The following is a 26,739-nucleotide window of genomic DNA, read 5'->3' as shown; positions in this document are numbered from 1 at the left end:
ATGAACGGGGGAGGGGCAGAGAGAGAGGGAGACACAGAATCGGAAACAGGCCCCAGGCTCTGAGCCATCAGTCCAGAGCCTGACGCGGGGCTCGAACTCACGGACCTCGAGATCTTGACCTGGCTGAAGTCGGACGCTTAACCGACTACGCCACCCAGGCGCCCCTAGTTTGGTGAGTTTTTAACTTTCCCTGATCTATAGAGGTCATTTGTGAGATCTTATCTGTAACCTGCATCGATAAAGCATTCAGAAGTGGAGTTTCTCCAGGAGGGGTTTACCAAGGGATTTGGAGGGGGTGTTGAGGAGCCTGGCTGGACCTGTGGCCCACTCCTGTCATGAGAACCAGCCGATGAGATGATTGCCTGGGCCTCTTGGAACTACCATTGAGGGGTTTGTGTGGAAGTCACATGCAAGGGGAAGTAGACCACTCTTTGGTTCACCAGTGTGAAGTGTTGGCATATGGCTTCTAATGGATAGTGACCACATCATGCCAAACCATAGATACGTGAATTGCATAAATCAACAGGCTTATGAATTTTGGATTTTTCCCCAGTCTAAGCATGTACGATTGTTTTGAACCAAGCAAACATATGCATTTTATAATTAAAAGAGAAAAAAAATTTTTGGTAATTGGGAATGCTATGATTTTTAAAGACAGAAGACTTTCTCTTTATTCCTAGATTAGAAAAAGAAATGAGAAACATATGGGAACCCATGAAGATTGGCCATTCTCTCGCTTTCTACCACTTTTAAGTGCCTGGGCCTGAGAACACATAGACATGAGTAACGTGACATTTTCCATACTTGAGGTTTGCATGGTATAGTGAGGGGAAGCGAAGATACATAAATAACCGTGGTGATGTTTGTATGGTTATGACAACGATGTCCCTTGACTCACTGGGCCCTTAATATAACCAAAGGCAAAGGGTACAACGGTTGCACAGGCTGGAACCAGGCCTCCTGGAGTTAAATCACAATGCCTGCCACTCATCATGTGGGATTATATGGTTTCCTACCTTAGTTTCCTCGTATATAAAAAGGGGAAGGTAGGGGGCGCCTGGATGGCCCAGTCGGTTAAGTGTCCGACCTCAGCTCAGGTCATGATATCTCCGTGAGTTCGAGCCCCGCGTCGGGCTCTGTGCTGACAGCTCACAGCCTGGAGCCTGTTTCAGATTCTGTGTCTGTCTCTCTCTGACCCTCCCCCGTTCATGCTCTGTCTCTCTCTGTCTCAAAAATAAATAAACGTTAAAAAATAAAAATAAAAAAGATAAAAAGGGGAAGGTAGGGATGCCTGGGTGTCTCAGTCAGTTAAGTGTCTGACTTCAGCTTGGGTCATGATCTCATGGTTTGTGAGTTCGAGCCTTGAGTTGGGGTCTGTGCAGGCAACACGAAGCCTGCTAGGGATTCTCTCTCTTTTCCTTTCTCTCTCTCTCTCTCTCTCTGCCCCTTCCCCGCTTGCAGTCCCTCTCTCAAAATAAATAAATAAACTTAAAAAAAAGGGTTGGGGGGGCAGATAGTAGTTTCTCCTTGTAGGATTATTGGGGGAATTTTATACATTTTGTGGTAAACACTTAGAAACACACCTGGCATTTAGTTAGCACCCAGAAAGCATTAATATTGCTTCTTAAAAAGGTTACATGAATATATTGGCTCTGATGTTATACTGATGTCCTAATTCACATTCATATATTTAAGTAAGCTCTGTGCCCAAAATGGGGCTTGAACTTATGACCCTGAGATCAAGAGTTGCATGCTTTACTGACTGAACCAACCATATGCTTCTCCACATTTGTCTTTTTAATACCATATTGAAAGATAACATAAATACAACTAAAGTTTTTGACTTGTTCTCACCAAATACATTTCAACCAAAAAAATGGATACAAATAAATTTTTGAAAATGTGGTTGGTTTTTTTTTTTTTTTATTTAAAATAGATTTCTCGGTCAGCTCAGACTGTTACACCAAAATACCACAGACTGGGTGGCTTCAACAGCAGACATTCATTTCTCACAGTTCTGGAGGCTGGGAAGTTTGAGATCAGGATGCCGGCAGATTTGGTATCTGGTGAAGGCTCTCACCCTGCTTTGTACACAGCCACCCGTCACTGTGTCCTCATGTGGGGGTCAGAGGGTCTCTCCCAGTCTCTTTTTTCTTTAATTAAAATTTTTTATTATTAATTTTTTTATTGATTGATTTTGAGAGAGAGAGAGAGAGCACACGTGCATGCAAGTGGGGAAAGGGACGGGGAGAGGGAGAGACTCCCAAGAAAGCTCCCTGCTGTCAGCACAGAGCCTCGCACGAGGCTTGATCCCACTACGAGACCATTACCTCTGCCAAAAGCAAGAGTCAGATGCTTAACCAACTGAGCCACCCAGGCGCTCCTCTTCCAGTCTCTTCTTACAAAGGCACTAATCCCATCATCAGGGCTCCATGCTCCTGACCTAATTCACCTCCTAATGCCTCATCTCTAAATATCATTGCATTGGGGAGCAGGGCTTCAACATAGGATTTTTAAGGGGACACAAACATTCAGTCTGTGGCGATATTGTAACGTATTTTGTCTTAAACTAGGAAGCCACATTATGCTAGCTAGAACCGTATGTTTAGTCTTCAAACAAGGACAGCACCTGAATGGTTTGTTCAGGGTGTTATGGCAGAGGACTCACCGTTTCTGTCAGTGCTGGGCCCCAGACAAAGCTGTTCTTTCTTCCCTTTCTGTCCCTATGTTTTCTTTCCTCATTAGGGTATCTAAGGTCCTTTTGCATCACTTGAGCTGTCCAAGACAACCCTTGGATGTCTGGCCAGACTGCTCCCCAGAACTGTTCCCTTTTCCTAAAGCTCTGGGCCCTCAGTGGGACAGCTGTCAGCTGTTTTTCGTGTTCATTCTCTGATTAAGTCATTCTCAGGTGTGAGAAACACTTTCACTGTTTATTTTCTTTTAAAAATAATTTGTTAATCAAATGAATCTCTAACAGACTAGGACTGGGAAATATTTTTAGTGGGGGAACCTCGGTCTTTTTCTTTTTTTCTTTTTTTTAATGTTTATTTTTGAGGGGAGGGAGGGGCACAGAGAGAGGGAGACACAGAATCCGAAGCAGGCTCCAGGCTCTGAGCTGTCAGCACAGAGCCTGACATGGGGCTCGAACCCATGAACTGTGAGATCATGACCTGAGCTGAAGTTGGTTGCTTAACCGACTGAGCCACCCAGTCGCCCCTTTTAAAAAATTTTTTTAATGTTTATTTTTGAGAGAGGAACCTCGGTCTTATTAAGTTACTTTGCTCCCCATCCTTTGTTGTGTGAAGGCAGGGACTTGCCCCAGACACCTGGCACACGCCTATGATAATGCTGCACGGGGACAGGGCATCGCTGAAATCTTTAAACAACCTTCACACTTTGAAAAAATTGACAGTGAGCATTGACTAGATGCCAGCACTGTCCTGTCCTGTGCCATTTAATCCTCACAACAGCACTAAAATAGGGGCTACAGTTTTCTGACTTTCACAGATAAGAAAATAGTAGCAAAAGAGAGTTTAACCGATTTGGCCCCGTCACCAAGCCCAAAGACTAATAATTTTCAAAAATGGCTCATATTTATGGTCAGGTGCAGTGCCAGTGCTTTGCATGAGCTGTTCCATTTAACCTTCACTTTGATCCTCTGAGGTAGGTCCTACCATCACCTTCACTTCATAGAAGAGGAAACAGGAGAGGTTAAAACAACTTGGTCATGTTATACAATTTGTAAATTGTAGGCCCAGGCTTAAAAGAAAAGAGGAAAACTAACCATGTAATAAAGAAAGGAATTAGTTGTGAAGGGGTTTCTTGGGTCAGTCTTGTTTTGTTTTGTTTTTTTAATGTTTGTTTATTTTTGAGAAAGAGCACAAGTGGGGGAGGAACAGAGAGAGGGAGGGAGACACAGAGTTCGAAGCAGGCTCCAGGCTACAAGCTGTCAGCACAGAGCCCAACACGGGGCTCGAATCACAAAATGTGAGATCATGACCTGAGCCGAAGTCGGATGCTCAACTGACCGAGCTACCCAGGTGCCCCAAGGGCCAGTCATGTTTTTGAAGCATATGTCATGGTAATTTCTAGAACCAAAGTAGGGCTCAGTTGGTTGAGCGTCTGACGTTTGATTTCAGCTCAGGTCATGATCCCACAGTCGTGGGATACAGCCCCGAGTTGGGCTCCATTAGGAGACGGCTTAAGACTTTTTTTTCTTTCTTCCCCTCTCCCTCTGCCCCTCTCCTCCATTCACACTCTCTCTCTAAAATAAATAAAATTTAAAAAAAGAACCAAAGTAACACCTGTATTCCTCTGTACTCATCCTGTCCACAAATGGACGATCTGCTTGCCTCTCCTTGTTTCTGGGCACAGACAACCGGCCAGACAACAGACAAGTCGCCATTCCAAGTGAGGGATGGCAGCAAGTCTATGGCTCCAGCCCCATCAAGCCCTCGAGCCCTTCTAACCGTAATCAAAGCTGCTGAAACCCCAAACCCAACACTTAAAGGCAAGAAATTCCTGTTTGTGAATCCCTTGAAGGTCATTCAAATTTGTGGAGGAATCCCTAAAGAAAAGAGGAGATGTATCGGGATCTAGTTTCTGATGGTTTCTGTTTAATTGTGTATCAAGAGGGGTGAGAGTCTGAACAAATGAGTCAGTTTGCCACACAAATGAGGACCTGGGGTGGCCAATACACATCCCCTCTTGGTCCACAGGGACACCAGCTAGGATGTGGTGAACAGGAGTCACGTGAGGAAGGGGGCGGGGCACACCAAATCTTTCCTTTCCTATGGCCTTTTTATATTGAGGAAGACGATTATCGGAGTACTAAAATTACATGGTATTCTGCCAGGTGAATCTTTTAAAATTCACATGGTTTAGAGAATTAAAAAGATGGAATTTAATATTTGGATCATTAAGAGCACATCTCTTAAGTCAAAGAGAGGCAATTATCCATGTGGTTCAGGCAGAAGTTCTATATAATTTAAAGCAAATGGAGAGTTTTTCTCATTGTAATTTAGAAACAGCTTCCCCTGAGGGCCCAAAGTGTCACAAAAATTAGAATAATTTAACTAGAAGGACTCTTAATGATGTTTTTCCCAGTTGGAGGATATTATTATGTATTTGTCTAATGCACAGCATGTTGTGGTTAACAGGGAAAAAACATTTTTATGTATTTTACTTTCAGATGTAGACGCTGAACAAAATATACTCTTAAAAACCATAACTCATTCGAAGGCCTTAGTATTAGAGCATATCTAGTCTAATGAGTCTCCCTTTAAGAAATTGGGGGAAGAGGTGCCTGGGTGGCTTAGTCAGTTAAGTGGCTGACTCTTGGTTTTGGCTCAGGTCATGATTTCACAGTTCATGGGATCGAGACCCGCTGTTAGTGCAGAGCCTGCTTGGGATTCTCTGTCCCTCTTTCTCTCTCGAAATAAATAAATAAACTTAGGAAAAATAAAATAAAATAAGAGATTAGAGAAACTAGGACATGGGTAAGAATATTGTGGCATTCTTTCTAAGGGAATTTTGTTCACATTTCATTGGAGTTTTCAGTTTTCCCACAACATGTATTTTAACACTTAAAATATTCCACTTACATTAGAAAAATATGAGAATTACTTTATTCAATCATTTTATTTTTAGAAAATAAGGTATTTCTCAAATCCATTGGATAATAAATATTTTAATAAATATAACATAAATAAATATAAGTTAGCTCACATGCTTTCATGAACACAAAATTATATAAATAAGTATTTTAAAATAAATTATGCTTGGGTGTTTGTGTCTACAAACACTTAGATACAGAAATAGCTTATAAATTCTTGCTTTTCTATTAAAGGGAAAAGAAAAACATGTTCAAGGAAGGACATTTTCCGTCTTTAGCAATTTGCTCATGAAAACTTAAAAACAACTTATCCCTCCCCAGTAAATGTGAAATAGACTTGGTCAAAGGCATCATGTGGACATAACAGTCATATCTTTCAAATTTTGGGTGGCAACTAATGTAAACAAGCATGAGAATTATTGTACTAGCTTAAGGAAGACCAGGTCAAGCCACCCACTCCCTGGTTCTTAACCCACATCCTATGAAATATATATATATATATATATATATATATACATATATATATATATACACACACATATATATATATGGTTTTTTTTTTTTTGGTTCACATTTCTGTAAAAGTGGCTTTAAGGTTGGGAGAGACTTCAGTTTTTTAGGAAGAATTCAGATAGCTCATCATTCTATTGATGGTCACTGCACGAATTCTGAAAGCATGAAGAAGTATGCAGAGCTTGATTTTAGTTTTATAAAAATCCGGTTCTTCCAGAGAGGAGTTCTGTGGCACAGTCACACTGTTGACATTCAGGGCCTAGGTGAATAAATATTAAGGATGACATATATGGTATCCCAAAATTAAAACGTTCATCCGTAAAAATGGGTGAAGCCAATACATGTCTCAGAGCCTGCAACCCACTCACTCATTACATCTCCTAAACCCGACCCAAATCTACTCCCATCCAGATGGCCAGGCAGAACCTGAGAGAAGAAATACTCATTATCCAAGCACATGGATCTTCAGTGAGCTCTGAAAAGACCCTTAAAGCTATTTAGAAAATCATCAGTGGGAGTTGCATTTTAGAAGGGAACAATTCTGTTAAGATGACATCTGCTGCAATATCTAATTAATTTTTATATGTTCTACTAAGAAGCTAAGTCCTTTTTAGAACAGAGAGGTGACGGATTGCTATTGATCGGAACTCCATGAGTAACAGACTTGTTTGGTGCACTCATTTGTGACAGATAAATAAACCTGGCAATGGATCTCTCAGTTTTAGCCTGTTAATTTGCTAACACAATGCAAGATCTTATATTGGCACAATGATCAATGCTTTCACTTATTCCCTGCAAAAAGCCTAAGAGAAAGGCGGGGTGGATAAAGTCATCCCATTTTACAAGGAAAAATACTGAGCCCCCAAGTTGTGAATGGTTTGTGCATGGCTGGCTGATTCCCGGGAGAATGGATTCCAGTGCCCAAATCACCTGACTCCGAGACCTGAAAATGAAATATCATCTACAACTCTCTAGATGGTAACGTTCTTTGATACCTGCATGAAGTTCACTGCCTTTCCAACAGTAATTTGGCACAAAGAAGGAAAGAAAGGAGAATAAATTCTTTTTCAGACAATGATTTCTGACATCATACTTCTTTTTATCCCATGCCCTGGTCACCAAGATAGTCACACGGCTTTTGCTTAGGTGAATATTTCTATGTTTTGTATTAGCATCACATGCTATGATGATTCAGAAAATTACAAAGCAAGCTCTTGTCTCTGAGTAACATTGTGGATATTAGGGGATAGGTCATTCTTTTTATTTAATGTACATTTTAGTTCAAAATGGGTCATACCCAGGCATCAGCCTCAGTTGTTTTCTCTGACAATTATATGCAGTTACGCATGTTGGCCTCTCAGTGCACATCGTGGAGCTTTTTTAAAAAAAAAATTTTTTTTAATGTTTATTTTTTGAGACAGGGAGAGACAGAGTGTGAGCAGGAAAGGGGCAGAGAGAGAGGGAGACACAGAATTCAAAGCAGGCTCCAGGCTCTGAGCTGTCAGCACAGAGCCCAATATGGGGCTCGAACCCAAGAACCATGAGATCATGACCTGAGCTGAAGTTGGAACGCTCAATTGACTAAGTCACCCAGGTGCCCTCATCATGGAGCCTTTTGAGTGACAGGATAAGTGTAGTGGAATCCCTTTGATGGGGGTTTAAATCCTGGCTCTGCCACTTATAAGCCATGTGGACAAGTGGCTAACTCTAAGCTTTGGTTTCCTCCTTTGTACATACGCCCTGTGGTGGTTGTGGAGACAACATAAGGAAATATATGAAAACATCTGCAAAGAGCCTGGTATATACCATGTCAACAATTGGGGTTTGCTTTTCTTACGGTGACCTGCTCACCACTGGCCTTTGTCAAGAGGCTCTGCATGGTATATGGAAGGGCAATTTCAGGCCACTCCCAATCCAAGAAGGGGAGATTTTACACTTCATCAGGGACCGTGACTAGCTGTCTCAGCATGAAGAAGGTGCTCTTACTGGTAGTATGAAGGTCTTACCTGTAACAGCTCATCAATAGCTGTCAGCATGTTTTGATCCAGAAAGATCTGCCTTTTAGGATCCATTAACAGCTTTGCATTAATGGCCTTGAACTCCACCTGGTACATCTTCAAGTCCTCATAGATACTGCTAAGGCACAGGGTCTAAGTGATAGGACAAAACGGGAAGGAACCATTGAGATGAGCTAAAAATGTCTCCCTCCCCGCCACCATTGCATTTGAGGAAGGGAAGAGTTTTGTATCTTACCGTCATAAAAGAGGTCTTTCTGGAGGCCAGGCAACTCCCATTCTAGAAGAAAAGATAATGAGACATCAATGATATGAATTCATCATATGAGCTAAAACCTTTGATTTTCTGACTTACAGTTATCAGAGAGATCTCTCTGGAAGCCAGGCAACTCTCATTCTAGAGGAAAAAAAACATATCAAAGATATTAATTCTCAATATACATTTTCCTTACTTTTCTTCTCAAACATATCTTTTTATTGTGGTAAAAAACATATAACATAAAATTTGCCACCTTAACTATCCTTAAGTGTAAAGTTTAATAGTGTTAAATATATTCACATTGTTGTAGAAAACGTATTTGTTTTATATATACATTTTTCAAGTCCAACTTCTGAAGTGGGACCTGTTAAAGTCTCACGATGATGGAGAACCTGAAACATGCACATTTTTAGAAGAAGATGAGGTTTGATGCACAGCTCTTCACTGTATTACATACTTTGAGAAGAAAATCAACAATACCATGGTTAATTCCAGTGGTAAGCAGGCCTCCACTGTGCTGGTTTTATCTTTTGTGATATCTTCATGATCAATCTCTTCGGAAGTGCAGGAGTAAAATTCTAGAGTTTGTCTGGCCTGTAAAAAACAAAGAGTAACCCGGTTTATAATATTAATAAGGCACCTGGATTCCTATGAGGCTGGCACCCCACGGTGCCAGCAAGGTGAGAGCTGGCTGTCCTTGCCATCCATCTCTTTGACCTGCAGGAAATTTGGGATGTTCTTAAGACAAAAGGAAACCAGTTATTTACATTCTCCCTCCCTCCCTCCTCTCTCCCTTCGCTTAGGACATGTTTCCCTGGATGATGTGTTTTTCCATTATGTAAACACTATAAATCATTTCAACAGGCTGTGTTAATCAGCATCCACACCACGCTGTGACACTTGCTTCTGGTGAAAACAGTTTTTGGTTTTTTCCTTTTGCCAAAGGACCTGTGTTTTATGAACATCCTTTTCAAGTATAACTTGTAAAGGCGGAACTGGTGAGGTCACAACTTGAGGGATATAACGAACATGTAACCCTAAAGACAAGCGGAGATTTAATTTGCGGTACATACACACACACAAATGCACAGATGTCACCCTACACGCATGTTGGAAAGCACTGTTGAATGTAACTATGAAACTTATCTAAGAAGTTAGTAAATCTGATTGAAGATTGACATCATTTTTCCATTCATCAAGCCTCACGTGTGCAAGTAGAGTCCTCCCTCTTATCGGTGCCTTTGCTTCCTTGGTTTCCGTTACCTGCCTGCCAGCAACCATGGTCCGGAAGTAGACGATCTTCCGATACACGGTCAAAAGGTTAATAGTAGCCTAACACTGTGTCACAGTGCCCGTCATTCACTTCGCTTCATCTCATCACATGGGCATTTTATCATCTCACCTCATCATAAGAAGGGTGAGTACAGTACAGTAAGAGATTTACTGTAACTTCACCACATTCACGTAACTTATTATAATACATTGTAATTATTCTATTTTATTATTAGCTATTATTGTTAATCTCTTATCATAGTTATGTGTGTAGAGGAAAAAACATAGTATAGGGTTCGGTATGGTCTGCAGTTTCAGACATCCACTGGGGGGTCTTGGTACATATCTCCCTTGGATAAGGGGGTACTTACTGTACTAAGGAACATGACAAAGAAGAGGACTGTGTTATGTTATGCCCCCTTAGGATCCCAAGTTCAGCTGCAGAGACAGCAAAGCGCCCAATGATTAGGAGTCATGTCAGCAGGTGAGAAATGCTGAGAAGGGTATGAAGGCTTCACCAGTGATGGGACATCTGCATTAAGTGGATTAGAAGACTGACAGGCAAAGGAGAGAGAATTTCAGGCAGAGGGAACTGCATGAACCATCATCAAGGCTTGAGATACAGAACATGTTGCCCCATCCCCCCAGGTCCCTATCCATTTCCCAACCCCTGGAACCTGAGAATATGTTACACGGTCAAGGGGAATTAAGGTTGGTGATGAAATGAAGGTTGCTAATCAGCTGACCTTAAATAGGGAGGTTATCTTGGATTATCTGGGTGAGTCCAATGGAATTGCTGCGTTGTTATAAATGGAAGGAAGCAGGAGAGTCAATGTCAGAGTAATGGAGCACGAGGACAACTCAACTGGCCATTACTGGTTTTGAAGATGGAAGGAAGCCATACACCAAGGAATGTGGGCTGCCTTTAGAAGCTGGAAAAGGCAAGAGAATGGAACGGACTCTCTCCTGGAGTCTCCAGAAAGGGACACACACAGTTCTGCTCACACCTGGATTTTAGCTCATTTCAGATTTCTGAACTCCAGAGCCATAAGATAATTAATGTGTGTTACCACTTAGTCTGTGGTAATCTGTTACAGCAGCAACAGGCGACTATACACTGTTCCTGGAGGTATTCACACGGACGTGGGCAGCCACTCTCCCGAGCAGGCTGTAAAGCATTAGATTTGGAAATACAGGCCCTCTGTTGTAGTTCTTCAGAGATTTTCAAGAGAAGCTGGAAATTTGGATTCTTATATGGAAGGTCCACTTTTTCAATGGCATCAAACTCAAAATCAAAACCAAATACAAAAGCTACAGGCCAAACTCTACAAATCCATGGGCTGTGAATCGCATGCACTTGCCACCTCTTTCCTCTGCGGTAGCTAGCTCGTGTGTTCTATCAAACTGGACAAAGGAACGATATTAAAAAATATCAGATTGAGTTCTGCAATCTTTTGACCTTTGGCGCTGTCCTGGGGAGTAGAAGAGTTAGCTTTTTCACGTAAAGCATCTACTGAAATTGCAGCTTCTAAATTTTATCCACAGTGAAACTTTCTTCAGGAATTAAAGCACTTTTCTCTGCCGTTTTCATCTGCTGAGTTGCCTTTTTAATTAAGATCGACTGAACTGTGAGGAGCAACTGGCAACACATTGTGAAAGATTAGAAGAGGAAAAGAATTCTTTAAGACCTTGTGGCATTGACCTCGTTTTAAGATATTCATAAAACAACAAGAAATTCAGGCAAGATTTACTAGAGAACAGGAAGGCAAAAGGACCGCCTTTAAAACATCAGCCTTGGGTTGCTTCTGCAAAAGCTGTAGGTATTGAAGCACTTTTGAAAGGAAAATAATTTTTTTTGCATTAAAATATGAAACCTAAGAAATGAATGAAGCTGTCAATAATATTAGATAAGTTTCTCCCTCGAAAATGAAGGCAGGGGCGCCTGGGTGGCTCAGTCGGTTAAGTGTCCGACTTTGGATCAGGTCATGATCTCTCCGTTCCCGAGTTCAAGCCCTGCTCTGGGCTCTGGGCTGACAGCTCCGAGCCTGAAGCTTGCTTCAGATTCTGTGTCTTCCTCTCTCTCTCTGCCCCTCCCTCGCTCACACTCTGTCTCCCTCTCACTCAAGAATAAATAAACATAAAAAAAAAAATTTTTTTTAAAAGCCAGAAAATTGAAGGCTGGACGTGCACTGTCACAGGCCCCCCTGAAATGTTGCTCAGACAACAAACTGGGTCACTACACTGGAAGCTGGCGAGCAGTGTGAGGGGCAAGCCTAATTCATCTTTGTAGCCCCTAGAGCACAGAGGCTGCACCTAATAATGGTTTCCTGGATTGATAAGTGTGTCAGAGAAACAGTGTGGGCTTGACACAATTCCATCTCTGTTGGCAGGCTACAGGGAACACTGTAAATATCCACTTTCCTCTGCATAGACACAGCCAAAATGAATGCCATTATAATTTATTACCACTCTTGCTTTCTCTGGAGACACAATTTCATTGAGACTCTTTAGCTAATAGTTGGGCCCTTTATAAAGTTCCCTCTCCCCTTCTTGACAGCTCCTGATTAAAGTCCACAATTTCTTTGCAGTTCTTTCGGGTGACCAGAGGTTCAGAGAAGCCCCCGTCCCTAGAGAGGCTGCAAAGTGGGAACAAGAACACTGGAAAACTCACCTTCTGAAGCGTGTTGCTGATGGCTCGCAGCAGGGTTTGGGAGTGGTTGAGGCACTGGAACATTCCTGGGCTTGAGGTGGGTGTGGGGAGGTTCCTGGCCAAACTGAGGTGGTCCAGGTGGTTTAACAGGACCAGGATGGTTACAAGGAGGAGGCCTGGAAACCAAGCGAGGAGCAGGCTGAGCTGGTCAGCTTGGTTTGGCCTGCCTCTACCTTCCACCCATCTCCACCTATCCACATCTTACCAGCATCCACCTCCCTCCCCCATCTCCAGTCTTCCTTCCTCACCTGAGAGAGGAATCAAGTTCTTGGAAAGTAGTGCTCTATTCTGGGGCTAGAAGCCAACTCCCTGTGAAGGCCCCCTGTTGAGCTCCGACAAAGGTGTTGGATTCATAGCTCACACAGAAAAGGCCTCTATTTCACTAGTAGGGAAACTGAGGCCAGGCAGTGAAATGACTGGCCCAGACTCCTAACCTACTGTTTGGAAACAGAGGGGTGACAAAGCCTCACTTTGAAGCTGGCTGGGATCTGCCCTTTTGTAACTGTAGCTGAGGGACCCTGAGGGAGAAAGGCAGCACATGGAGACTCAGTTTCAAATCTGTAAAGTGGGCAGATAAGGAGACAATATCCTATTTAGTGCATTGTAAGCACGCAGTCACGCTTTTTTTTCACCTTTGCACGAGGCTGCTGACAGCCTGCCAGTCTCCCCCACAGCGGGTGCCAAGTTTCTGCCTCCTCTTCCCTGGCTGCCGCCCTCCCCACCCCAGCGATGATGAGTCTTCAGTCGGGCTGGTTACTCACCACGCGGCGGGCACATGCTGAGCGGGCACTGGGCGGACACTGGGCTGGAGCTGGATCCGGACGGTGGACGCAGCAGGTGAGGGTGATGGTGGGAAGCCGACCCAGGGGATCACATTTTTATAATTGTCCCGAGGCGCGGCAGGACTTTCCCGGGACTCTGGTCTCTTGCTTGCTTTCTCTCTCTGTCTCTCTCTACATCAGCTTCTCGGTGACACGCGGAGTTCGGCCCGCGGGGTTTGCGGCGCTTTCGGATTAACTCCACGGGTGCCCGGCCGCAGGCGTTCAGGGGACGGCCCCGCCGCCTCCGGCTGGCCCAAAGCGAAAGCGAAATTCATGCAGAGTTGTGGCGCAGGGTCCCCGGGCAAGCCCGATCACTTGCGGGTCTCGGACGCCCCCGCCCCCAACCCTCCAGCTCTCGTCCCGCCGCCCTGCAGCGCCCCCTCCCGACCGAGCGCCTGTTGGTGCCACTCAGTTTCCATCTATACCCAGGATGTTCCCTGATGGTGACATCCCACCTAGCCCTGAAAGGGCTTGAGCAAATCATTCATTCATCATTCATCACTCAACATTTATTCATTCAGATGGTCCACAGCGTGCCAGGTTGACGTTGTGCTAGGCGTGGGACACCCACTGCTGAACAGGTCCTATACTAAAATCTGACTCAGTGTATTTTATTCATGGGTACTATCTTAAATTTTTTTTTAATGTTTATTTATTTTTGAGACAGGGCAAGAGACAGATTGCGAGTGGCAGAGGGGCAGAGAGAGAGAGAGAGAGGGCGACACAGAATCCAACTCGGGCTCCAGGCAGGGAACGGTCAGCACAGAGCCCAACCAGGGCTGGAACTCATGCACTGCAAGATCATGACCTGAGCTGAAGTTGGACACTGAAGGACTGAGCCATCCAGGCACCCCAGGGGTACTATTGTAAATATGGAAAGGGATGAAACAAGACTGGCTATGCAATAACTACTGTCATAGAGAATCCAGTCTCTTACAGTGTCCAGGAAAGAACCATTACAGTTTAGTGGGGCGGATGCACAGGGTCTTGGAAGAAGCCCAGAAGGAGGGCACCTCAGCAGGACAAGGAGTGTGAGGAGGGAGCAAAGGTTGCCAGGAGCAGGGGCCCCCAACATGCTCCTAGAGACATTAGACAGTTCCCAGTGGAAGGGGATGCAGGTTCTATGTAGGGGGAACAGTGATCAGAAGCACAGTCGGGGAAGGTACAGAGATGGGGATCTGGGGATCCTGCAGTCAGAGTGTGAGGTTGGAGAGGGCAAAGAACCTGTGCTATGAGGGTAGTAGATGCCATGCTAAGGAGCATCTGCTCCGAGAGTGGTGGGGAGCCTTCAAAGGTTTTAGGCAGGAGACATGGTTACATGTGAAGGCATGATGTGAAGATTCCCTCTGGCAGTAGTATGAAGGGTGGATCCCAGGAGTCAGGGGTAATTTCGTAGAGTAGCTGGGAGGGTGTGGCCAAGGCCTCAATCGTAATGGGAAGGAGCGGGTGGTCAGGAGATATTCTCAGGGTGCTGAGTGACTCCTCAGGTATGATGGACAGGAAGGTGCTGGGGATGGTGGAATGGAGGCTGTTCTGGGTCCTGGGCAGGGGTTACGGTGAGAAGGGAGTGCGTTTGGAGGAGACAGTGAGAAGTTCCATTTTGGATGTACTGGGTTTGAGGTTCCTGTGGGGCTTTTCAGTTCACTCATTTCTACCACAAGTATTAGTCACCCTGGGTATGTATAAAAGGGAGGGGTTGTGTTTGGTTACCTACTCAGAGCTTCTGATGTGTCTGACTGTACTCAAGCCCCAGGACTACATAACAGAGCTACCAGTGCCCACTTTTGTGCAGATGCACCAATCTTGCATAGGGAAAAGCCTTTGGGGATACAAGAAAGAAGAGTAGGTGCTTCCTCTTTCTCTCCTCTGGGTCCCCATTGAAGTCAGGATGGATGAGGTCACTGCAAGTCTTGAGATGTTGCCATAAACATCTGACAACCTCTACTGAAGATGGAGTGTTGAAGCCAATTAGGAGAAAGCTGTGTTAGCCCCTGGTCTGATTCAAACTCTGTCAGTTGTTAGCATCAGTCCCCCAAAAGTGGATCATCTATCTGCTCAAGGGTGATGAGGCACCCACTATGGGGACTTTTAGATGTGTGTAAAATGAGAGCAATAGTTGATCTCTAAGACTCCTTCCAATGTTGCTGTCTGTGAATTCCCCCATGGGGATGGAGACCTACGTGTTGTCAAAAACAATTGCATCTAGCAGATTGCATGAAGCAAGTGACAGGTGCAGAGCTGTGTTGTTGCTATAGGGCTTTAGGATGGAATTAAATTCACTTACAGTCAGCATGAAGTCAAGTTTGTTACAACTGAGCTATGTCTCCCCTAGAAGGGCTGTCTCCTATGGAAAAGTGATTTCTGTGGCACAGATAAGCACAAGGCTTGTCTGCTTAGAATAGGTTCTTGACCACCAGGCACAATTTCTAACCTATACTTTTGTGAAACAGTTCTCTGATGTGCTGCATATACTATCGCCAAGATAAAATGAAAACTTTCTTCTGGATAACATTGCTTTTTTTTAAGATACTGTCTTTGCCCATGATCATTACTACAGAAAGTCTACCATTTACTGGAAGTCTTTAGCCAATGTTATAAGGCAAGAAAAAGAAATGAGGGACTTGAAAATTGGAAAGGAAAAGACAAAATTGTCATCATTGACAGTTGATATTTTAAAAAAGCAACAGAAACAATATACCCTTATAACTAATTAGAGAAGTCAGCAACTTCACTGGATGCAAATATAAACTTTTAAAAATCAACTACATTTCTGGAATTAAAATTAAAAACAAAAGAGCACTGGGTGATGTATGGAATTGTTGAATCCCTATATTGTTCACCTGAAATGAATATAACACTGTATGTTAACTATACTGGGATTAAAATTTTAAAAAACCAACTACATTTCTCTACATCTGCAACAATAAATTAGAAAATATAATAAAAACAATATACCAGATAATAAATAAATGATAATACAAAGAAGATATCTTTCACAGTAGCAGCCAAACTAAAGTAACTGCCTGTAAACTGAGAGGCAGCACAGTGGTTAAGAGTTATGAACTATAAACTCTTTGAATGTAGACTCTGTTACTTACTTGCTGTGAGTTCTTGAGCAATCACTTATTTCTTTGGGCTCAGTTTCCTCATTTGGAAAATGATGATAATAAAAGATTACAGGGCTGTTTTGATTATTACATGAGTTAGTGTAAGTATAGAATAGTCTTTGGGAAAAAAATTAGAAATCTAATCAAGAACATAGAGTTATTTAATTTAAATGGAAACACATTCCATACCCTTGGGTAGAAGATTGTAATATATGAAGAGTCTCGTCAAATTAATTCACATATTCAATGCAATCCCAATGCAAATTACAAATAATTTTCTGATGAACTTAATAATAAGCCTATTCTAAAATGTATATATAAGAATAAAAATCCATGAAGCTTTTTACAAAGCTAAACTTGTAAAGGAGTAATAAAGAATGGGAGTAGCCCTAGATGTAAGGACATTGTCAAAACGTTAGTAATAAAATACGTGTTTGTCAAAAGAACAGCCAAATAGACCATTGAAACAAAATAGATAAACTAGAGATACAAATATTTGTATGTATTAGTATTTAGGATAAATTTAGATGGCACCCAGGTCAGTGAGTAAAGCATAGATTGTTTAGTAGAAAATGTTCACTATATGGTGAAATATAAAACTGGACTCCAACCTAAAACAGCATACACGGGTAAATCCACGTGAAAGTGGATTAAAGACTAAACATGAAAAATAAAATTATTATAGTACTAGATGAAAATGTAAGAGGTTATCTTTGTCGCTCAAGAACGGCAAGGACTTCTTAAAAATATCAAAGCCCCAAGCCATAAGGCAAAATACTGATGAATTTGATTACATAAAAATTAAGAATTTCTGTAGTATGAATTCCTGTTAACCATGGATGGTTAACAGTTGACTTATTGGGAGAAGATATTTTGCAATGTCCAATAAGAGAGTATATCAGGAATTCCTGCAAGTCAACAAGAAAAAGACAGCAACCCCAGTGGAAATTGGCAAAGCTTATGAACAGATGATTTACAGAGAAGAAACTCCTAAGGCTAACCGGCATAATGCGATACTCAGATATATTATGATCAGAAAAATACAAATTAAAAAAAGAATGAGGTATCACTTCATACCTATTAGATTGATAAAAATTAGAACATTGGATACTGACAAATGGTAGGGGGAAAAAATGTAGGATTCCAGAATATGTAATGCAAGAATACTGCATTACAGTACATAGCTATATGTGTCATCTGGCTTGGTCAGATTAAATCTATGCACACCTGATGGTTTAATGTTCTACCTTGGGTGTATATCCCAAAAAGATTTTTATGCAGGTCCATAAAGGAACATGTATGAGGATGTTCGGCAAGTCATTCTTTGTAGTGGTGGAGAGCTGGAAGTAATCTGGGTGGGATCAGGTTTTGGATAACTCTAAATTAGAATTTTTCCCTAATACATCTCACAGGAGAAATTACCCATCTTTTCTGGCCAAAACAGTTAGACAGGAAGACATCTAAGTCCAACTGTTTGTTACCATACACCTCTGTTTATTTGGTGACCTACCACATAGGAAATTTATAGGGTCTGATAACACTGATCTCAGAGTAAGGAGAAGGAAACTGGGACAGGAAAACACTGGGCATATTTGTACTTCGGAAAGGGAAGGATTGAATCAGTTTTCTGTTCCCAAATGCCACCTTTTGGCAGTAGACCAAAGTTTTTTATTTAGATTTCCAAAGAAACCGCAGGTGAAAACGGTAGCCCAGACCATTTCTGATATCCTACAATTTCATTTCCTCTGTTGTTTTTACAGCATGAAATGTCCCAGTGTTTCTCTCCTAAATAATGACACAAAGTTACCCAATGTCAAGGAACTGCAAAGAATCTAGAACACATTCTGTGTATTTATCTCACTGGTAGTGATAAATACTCTCTTAAGCAACGAATACAGAACAGTTTTGAGTTGTTTCTCTCTAGAGCTGAATACTAATGTTCTCACATCCAATAAATATCTATATAAAAAATTAAGCAAGGGCGCGCCTGCGTGGCTCAGTTGCTTAAGCATCCAGCTCTTGATTTTGGTTCAGGTTATCACCTCACAGTTTGTGACTTCAAGCCCTGCATCTGGCTCTGTGCTGACAGCCTGAAGCCTGCTTGGGATTCTGTCTCCCTCTCTCTCTGCCCCTCCCTGCTTGCTCTCTACCTCTCTCAAAAGAAATAAAAATAAACTTAAATAAAAAATAAGCGAATGTATTCTCATAAAACAATTGAAAATGATCTATTTTGTATTTAAAGTTGAACCTATTTCATGCAACATATTAGGGCCTCCATCTGATAAACAGCTTTCCGCAAGTGATTTCATTTTTCTTGGGATCATCTCAACCAAAAGGTGAGGGGACCGCCAAACAACAAACTCTCTGAATTCTACACAAAGTTCCAGCAGACTCTTCAAATTAATTGGAATTAAAATCTTAGTTAAGTTGCTCAGGGACATTTTTTTAAAAAATTGATTTCTTTTTGAAAGGCACACCTGAAATGTAGTAGATTGATATTTGTGAGCCCTGTATACGAATTATGCAGCTATTCATGTTGGTCTTCTCTCTTTCTGGAAAAAAAAAAATATTTTTCAAATTGAAGCCATTGCCCTTTACATAAATATGTTTCCCTTGAAATAATAAGAAAAAAACACCATTGTGAAAATAATGCATAAGGGACAGAAAACACCTTTCGGAAAGATCCTCTTTGCTTCCAGGTGGCAGCTAAGTAGGCACTGCTGTTTTCAGAATATTGAGGCTTTGGTGTGGATGCAATAATCGTGTGGCTCCAGCTATTAAAACAGTTTTATTAAACAGGGAAGCTTGGTACTTTTTCCAACTGTGTTAGGGGATTTTGTACCCAAATATTACTCTGGCTAGGAGTGATTTGGGAAGGGTGAGTTTACTGGTTACTGGTTACTGGTAGGCAATTTTATGTTATCATTTAGTTTAATCTTTATTTATTTATTTTTAAATTTTATTTTTTAATGTTTATTTATTTTTGAGAGGGGGGAGGGGCGCAGAGAGAAGGGGACAGAGGATCTGAAGCAGGCTCCATGCTGACAGCAGAGAGCCCGATGCAGGGCTTGAACTCGTGAACTGTGAGATCATGACCTGATCCAAATTCAGATGCTTGACTGACTGAGCCAACCAGGTGGCCCTCATTTCATTTAATTTTTATAACTATCCTATGAGCTTGATACCATTGCTATCGCCCCTGTACAGATGAGGAAAGTGGGCTTTTGTGAAGTTAAATAACTTTCCTAACTTAGTGGGGCTGGGATTTGAACCCAGGATATATTTGCTAGTCTTTTAGAATATAATGGGGTGATAGGGATGGCTGAGGGTAGTAGGAAAGGAGTGTCAATTAATACGACCTTTTCGGAAAGTACTTTTGGAGTACTTAACAAAAGACTTTATAAATGTCATATATTTTGACCAAACAGTTACATTTCTGAGGCTGTAGTTCAGGACATTGATAAGAGATTTGGACAACGATCATGTATGAGAGTGTTCCCTGCAACAGTACTTATAGGAGTTGATAATATAGGTTGAAAACAGTTGTCCATAATAGGCACATAATATAAATTATGACAAAGACATAGTTGGAACATTATGTATCTGTTGCTAATAATATTAAAAACATGCTGGGAAAAGATTCAGAATTTGTTGTCAGGTGAAAAAGATATAAGACTATGCATGTATAATATGATAATTACGTTTAAAATGGAAGGAAACCCAACAAAATTTCAACAGTGACTATCACTGGAGAATGGCTTATTGAGTAATTTTTATTTTCTACCTTATTGCTTTTCAATATTGAAACATTTTTCTGCAATGAGTACGAATTACTTTTATAACCGAAGAAAATGTTACTATTAACTTCGTTTAAACTAAAGAACAGTAAATTAATTAACATCGCAATTTCCATTGTCAGCAAATCACCTTTCCTCCTGAAGTTAATTTTCTAATATTTGTTTATTTACTTTGAGAGAGAGAGCACTCACACAAGTGGAGGAGGGGCAGAGAGAGGGAGAGAGAGAATCCCAAGCAGCCTCCGTGCTGTCAGTGAAGAGCCCAATGTGGGGCTCAATCTCACAAACCGAGAGATCATGACCTGAGCCAAGATCAAGAGTCAGATACTTAACCGCCTGAGTCAACCAGCCACCCCTCCTGAAGTTAATGTTTTAAAAGATTTCTTTTGTTCTTACTTCGTCTTATTTGTTTTCTGTGTGATTTCTAAAATATCACTGTAGAAGAAATCATCATCTCAGGCAGACATCTTAGGGCAGAGTAAAGCCCTGGGTTTACTCAAACCTGTATCCTAAATACTGTCTGTCAGTGCTCTCCTTTGTTAAATTCCCTGGGCATCCCCAGCAGATGAGAAGACACCCAAAGGCAAGACTCAGGGAACTGTCGTCAAAGAGCTTCAGAATTAGATCAGGGCAGAATGTATCCCCCGAAACTGTTGCTAATCAAAATAATAGAACACCTACAAAGCAAAGGTACTTTTAGAGAAAATTTGTCTTTTGTTTATCCAGCAAATATTTGTAGACCACCTTCCGTGTTAAAGATTCTGTGTTAGATGGCTTGGGGAAAATTAGTATAAATCAGCTGTGATGAGCCCATGTTGCTGCCTGAGTTTTTATTAAGATGACAGAGGGAACAGAATTTCTCAGTTTAGTTAGGAGGCTGACAAAAGGAGTTTTCACATCTGTTTACAGTTAGGAGGTATAGTAAGACTTCTAAAATGAACCTAAGGGAAGTTTAAGTATCTCCCAGGTAGTATTACCTGTGATCCATCCCTTGCCAGACCCCAGGTGTAAGGGGAAAGGGTGGAGAGAAATATAGACATCCATTAAACCGTGTATAATGAATAGAAGACCGAGAAGGGGTAAAACACAAAAGTAGATTGGTTCTATCTTTCTCCTTTCTCTTTTAGTATTCTCACACTAGAATATCAGATCCCTTTGGCCAATATCCCAATGAATCCAAACACCTCTAGGAATGGCTGTGAAGCCCCTCCTGGACACACTTTCTCCCAGTGCTCTCTGGTCTGATCTGGCTACCTATCCACATGCATTTCTCACAACTCTCCAGAGACACTGCCTTTCTGGCCTTGAAACATGCTGGGCATGTTTCCGCATCAGATTTGTTGCACTTCCTGTTCCTTCTTTTTGTGCCACTGTTAACGCTTGGTTGTCTTTACAGGTCCCATCGCATGCCTCGTCCTCACAGTTGCTTCCTCACCACTTTGTGTCAAATGCGTTATTCCCTCCACCCACTCTGTGACTCTCCAGCCCTCTGCTTTTTATTTTGCTTTCCTAGTAGTTACCACTCCTTGACAATGTATGATATGTTTAGTTGTTTGTTTATTGTTTGTTGTCCTGAATTAGAATGTACGGTCCATGATGGCAGGGACATTGTCCATTTTTTTCACTGTTGTATTCTCAGCACATAGAATAGCACATAGTAGGTGCTCAAGAAATATTATTGAGTAAATAAATGAATGGATGTACTTTTCTGAAGGGCAGTTTGGAAATATGTATCAAAACACAATACATATTTTTGACCTAGCCAATTCAACTTCTTAGATTTTTATTAAAGAGATAATTATACAGATGGTAAATGATGTGCATAATAAGGTTAATCACAGGGTTGTTTATGGTAACACAAGGAGAGGGAGAGAGAGAGAGAGAGAGGGATCTTAGTATCCATTAATAGAACATTATGATATAGGCAAATTAATTTACATTATGATATGTAGGTCAATATTTATTAACATGGAAAAATGTTTACAACATATTAGGGAATGAGAAAAATTGATTCTGGAACAGCACATATGGAACAATTGTGTTTTAATAAAATTCTATCATACTTTGTACATATCTGTGCATACAAGAATGTGTGGAAAGGTATCCACCAAAATAATAACAGTAATCTTGGTGAATGGGAGTAGGATTTGGGGTAATTTTTACTTGTTTCTGAAAACTCTTGTGTATTTTTAAAAAGAAATGAACTTGAATATTTCTGAAAAAGATTTTAGGCAAAGCTAATAGAACTGTATAGAAAAAAGTGTTTTCTACCTTAGAATTTATTCTAGTGCACCTTATGTCAGAGCAGCTCACAATTAACTGACTTGATTCCTGTGATTCCAGCGAAAAGCGTTGCAGGTTTATCTCACAGATCCCACAGGGGTGGTTCACCATGCTTCCTGATGCAATTCCTTTCTGCATCACCTCTGCCACTGCCCTAATTTAGACTCTTATCTGGACATGCGGACGTGAGAGCAGTTGCCTCCCAACTGGTCTTCCTGCCTCTCCTGGCTCTCTCCTCCACTGGAGCAAACCACAATGGCCTCTGTGACCCAAAGGAAAATCAGAGCTCCCAGCTGGCTGGCTCAGGTCTTCCACACAAAGCCCCTGCTTCTTTTTCTAACCTCATCCTCAACCACAATCGTGCTCTGCCATAATATCTGCCCAGTGTGTTTGGCTCTACCTTACGTAGTAATGCCTATCTTTCTCTTTGGCATTCTTTCCTCTTTTCTTCCCCTTCTCTTAAGGCTCATCTCACCTTCGACTTTTTTGTCTAAGCCTTAGAGAACTAAATTCCAGAAAAGCTACAGTACTTACAATCAGTACTAATCCTTTGCTTCTTAGAAAATTGGGTTCTTTTTACTTATGTATTGTACGTGTATGACTGCTAAACTCACTAAGGGCAGGAAATATTTCTTATGCTTCCTTGAATTATCCATAGAATCTATTTATTTATTTATTTATTGAACAAATATTTGTTGAGCACCTCCAGTGTACCTGACCCTGTGCTAGGTTTGAATAGAGCAGTGAATACACTTTCTAATCCAGGAAGCCATTGTAAAGGGCCTAGCTCATTTGAGATCTTATGATTGATAGTCTTTCTTCCAAACTGCATATCTACTAGCAATATTTTGTCTGTTCCTTTAGCAAGAGAATTATTTGTAAAGAAAAGAGATCAGTAACTAAAAGTTGCTTCTCTCTATTATTAAGGACTAACAAAAAGGTTTTGAAAGGAGATGATCTCTTCTCTTGGTCTTTCAGGCACTGTAAACTCTAGTATCTACAGAAGGAAGCCCCTCCCCCAAACTCCCCACCCCCACCCTGACCTAGATTTCTGATGAGCAAGGTCTGTTGAACCAGGCAATCTTCCTGCTGAAGAGAGAGGATAGTCATAAATCTGAATTTGAGACCCTGACATTCCCAGACCATTGTGAACCTGTCAAATGGATCATTCTAGGATATGGTTTCTTCTATGAAATGTAGCAAAGTGTAAGATTGTGTCATACTATACACATTCCAAGTTTTTTGTGGATAGAAACCATGAGGTTAAATCTAAGAATGCTGAGTCTACTGTTTCTTTTACATAAAAAATATGAAGTTATCACTAATAAGTTTGAAAAGTTGCATAAATATCAGTAAGCAATCAAAGTTCTCAGCAACTAAATTAATGAAATGCATACTGTCTCAGTACTCACCCTAAGTGTTTTAGGGGGATTCCTAGCCAATAATTTCCCTTGCTTTGCTAGGCCACAAATTAAGTATTTAGTTCTTTTTGTGTTGGGGGAAGTAAATGAAAGATTCAGAACCCTGAGAGACAAACATAATTCAAAAGACTTTTTCAATAGTACCCTTTTTACTATCCACTCAAGGTAACATTAAGTAGTAATCAGTAATGTTATGGCTGGATTTTTTCTTTGGCCCCGAAAGTCCAAGGGGACAGACTCCTAACTCTTTACTTATAACCACAATGATTCTCCGTAGATATTCAATTACAACTTTTCCTTTCTTATTTAGATACTGAAAGGTCAACTTTATTTTTTAATAGAGATATCACAAGGTAGCAAGCATCCGTAAGTTTTCAAGACATAGAGCAAGTTATAAAAATTTTGCAAAATGTCTTTTCTTAAAGCTATCAACATTTTAATTTATTTTTTTACTGAAGTATAGTTGACACACAATGTTACATTAGTTTCATGTGTATAATACAGTGATTCAACAAGTCTCTACATTATGCTACGCTCACCACAAGTGTAGCTACTGTCTGTCACCGTACAACTCTATTTCAGTACCACTGACTATATTCCCTATGCTGCACCTTTCATTTCTGTGACTTATTCGTTCCATAACTGCAAGCCTGTACTCTCCACTCCCCTTTATCCATTTTGCCTATCCCCCAACCCTCCTCCCCTCTGGCAACCATCAGTTCGTTCTCTGTATTTATGGGTCTGTTTCTGCTTTTTGTTTGTTTGTTTGTTCCTCTTGCTTTTTAGATTCCACATACAAGTGAAATTATGTGGTATTTGTCCTTGTCTGACTTATTTCACTTAGCATAATACCCTCTGGGTCCATCCATGTTGTCACAAGTGGCAAGGTATCATTCTTTTTTTATGGTTGAATAAACCATTGTGTGTGTGCATGTGTGTGTGTGTGTGTGTGTTTAGCACCAGATCTTTATTCATTCATCTACTGATGGACATGTTGCTTCCTGCAAGGTGTCTTATGCTTGCATTAATTCCCTGTGGTAATATACATTTCCTTAAAGAATGAGATATCTTATATCTACAGCTTGTGCCATTCTCTTCCTGAGATAAGCTCCAGATGAAGGAAGTATTGTCACATGGTAAATAGCCAAGAACTTTGGTCTATGGGTGTAGGATTTTTCAAAAAGTACCTTCATCCTTTTTTTTTTTTATTTTGGGAAAAATGGCCATAAAAATGGCCATGCATTGTATTTTTTTTTCTCATGAACTTTATTTTATTATTTTTTTTGTAATTTTTTAAAAATTTAAATCCAAGTTAGTTAACATATAGTGTATTAATGATTTCAGGAATATAATTTAATGATTCCTCACTTGCATATAACACCCAGTGTTCACCCCAACAGGTGCCCTCTTTAATGCTCATCACCTGTTTAGCCCATCCTCCCACCCAACACCCCACCAGCAACCCTCAGTTTGTTCTCTGTATTTAAAGGTCTTTTATGGTTTGTCTCCTCTCTGTATCTTATTTTTTCTTCCCTTCCCGTATGCTCATCTATTTTGTTTCTTAAATTCCACATATAAGTGAAATCATATGATATTTGTGTCTCTTTGACTGACTTATTTTGTTTAGCATAATACACTCTAGTTCCATCTGCATTGTTGCAAATGACAAGATTACATTCTTTTTGATCACCGAGTAATATTCCATTGTATATATATACCACATCTTCTTTATCCATTCATCAGTCGATGGGCATTTGGGCTCTTTACATACATTGGCTATTGTCAGTAGTGCTGCTATAACATTGGAGTGCATGTGCCTGCCCCTTTAAATCAGCATTTTTGTATCCTTTGGATAAATACCTAGTGGTGCAATTGCTGATTATAGGGTAGTTCTTTTTTGAGGAACCTCCATACTGTTTTCCAGAGTGGCTGCACCCGTCCATGCATTGTATTATTAAAGATGTAAATATTGATGTCATTTGAGAGACAAAGGTAGCAACAGCTTAAATAAAATAGGCATTTCTCTAGCTCACTTTCTTAACAATGTGGGTGGAAATAGCCAAAGTGGGTTTGGTGGTTACATGGGATTAGGGATCCAGGCTACTTTCATCTTCTTGTTCTACCCTAACATGCAGCTTCCACCTTGTGGGCGGACAGGACTATTCTAGCTCCAGCCATCACACCTGCATTTCAACTGTTGGGAACGGGATAAGTGGAAAGGGAGAGCATACTTCTTTCCCTCAAGGTATGACCGCAAAGTTGCATACATCATTCTATTTGCATACCACTGACCAGAACTCAGTCACATAACTACACCAAGGGGGTTAAGAAGTGCCAGCTTTACCTATGCAGCCATATGACAAGCTAAAAACTCTGTTCACATGTCATAAGATGAGACTGAAATGAAACAATTGTCAGCCTATCCCCATGTATGAACAAAGCAGAAAAAGAAAGAATGAAAGCCTGGGGAAGTTAAGAAAGAGGGTAAAAGAGAATGGAGAGAGGAAAAGTCCAAGATTGTGTTGATTAAGGCAGACTATACTTTAAGGTGTTTTATCAGTCTCTGTTGTTCAGTTGCATCTAGACTTCTGAGTTTGTTTCTTATCAACAAAATTTGCAATGCTGTATAATGGACTTAAACCTCTGTGTGGCTCTTCTCAATAGATCTTAATTATTGAACTCCATTCAAGGAATAAATATTTGTGAGTGCTTTCAGAAAACCTGAAATTGGTGTCAGACATACAGTGGAGAAAAACAACAATCAGTATCTGCTTTCAAAGAATGATATCAAAGTATGAGGTGGGGGAATAGATACTGACCAAATAATTGAGCAGTGATTAATGATATAAAATGAGAAGTATAGGGAACTGTACAGTAGCAGAGAGGTGATTACTCAGACTATGCTGGGGAGAGAATAATTTCTCTTA

At 41.0% G+C, this 26,739-nt stretch overlaps 1 protein-coding gene and 1 long non-coding RNA gene across 2 annotated transcripts in view; one reads left to right on the top strand and one right to left on the bottom strand.

Annotated features, from left to right (window-relative positions):
• Positions 1-5,738: 5,738 nt before the first annotated feature.
• IL12A (interleukin 12A) lies at positions 5,739-13,441 on the bottom strand. Its single transcript, XM_047875539.1, has 7 exons — positions 13,145-13,441; positions 12,345-12,499; positions 8,882-8,995; positions 8,498-8,539; positions 8,381-8,422; positions 8,134-8,277; positions 5,739-6,386 (listed from the first exon to the last, which is right to left on the bottom strand). The coding sequence occupies exons 1-7, from the start codon at positions 13,158-13,160 to the stop codon at positions 6,231-6,233; spliced, it is 669 nt and encodes a 222-aa protein (XP_047731495.1). The 5' UTR covers positions 13,161-13,441; the 3' UTR covers positions 5,739-6,230.
• Positions 13,120-26,739, top strand: part of LOC125175190 (uncharacterized) — a 30,810-nt gene continuing 17,190 nt past the window's right edge. The window contains exons 1-2 of the long non-coding RNA XR_007155686.1: positions 13,120-13,220; positions 25,948-26,057. This is a non-coding gene — a long non-coding RNA (uncharacterized LOC125175190). The remainder of the gene's footprint in view (positions 13,221-25,947; positions 26,058-26,739) is intronic.

The sequence above is a fragment of the Prionailurus viverrinus genome, chromosome C2 (genome assembly GCF_022837055.1).
Source record: "Prionailurus viverrinus isolate Anna chromosome C2, UM_Priviv_1.0, whole genome shotgun sequence".
In the NCBI taxonomy this organism is placed as follows: domain Eukaryota; kingdom Metazoa; phylum Chordata; class Mammalia; order Carnivora; family Felidae; genus Prionailurus; species Prionailurus viverrinus.
The sequence above is the reverse complement of the archived record's forward strand: the minus strand, read 5'-3'. Positions and strand labels throughout refer to the sequence as shown.

Coding starts and splice junctions, on each gene's coding strand:
- IL12A (XM_047875539.1), bottom strand. Junction 8,423..8,497: donor GAGAGATCTCTCTGATAACT/GTAAGTCAGAAA, acceptor CTTTTCTTCTAG/AATGGGAGTTGCCTGGCCTC. Junction 6,387..8,133: donor CTATTGATGAGCTGTTACAG/GTAAGACCTTCA, acceptor TTATTCACCTAG/GCCCTGAATGTCAACAGTGT.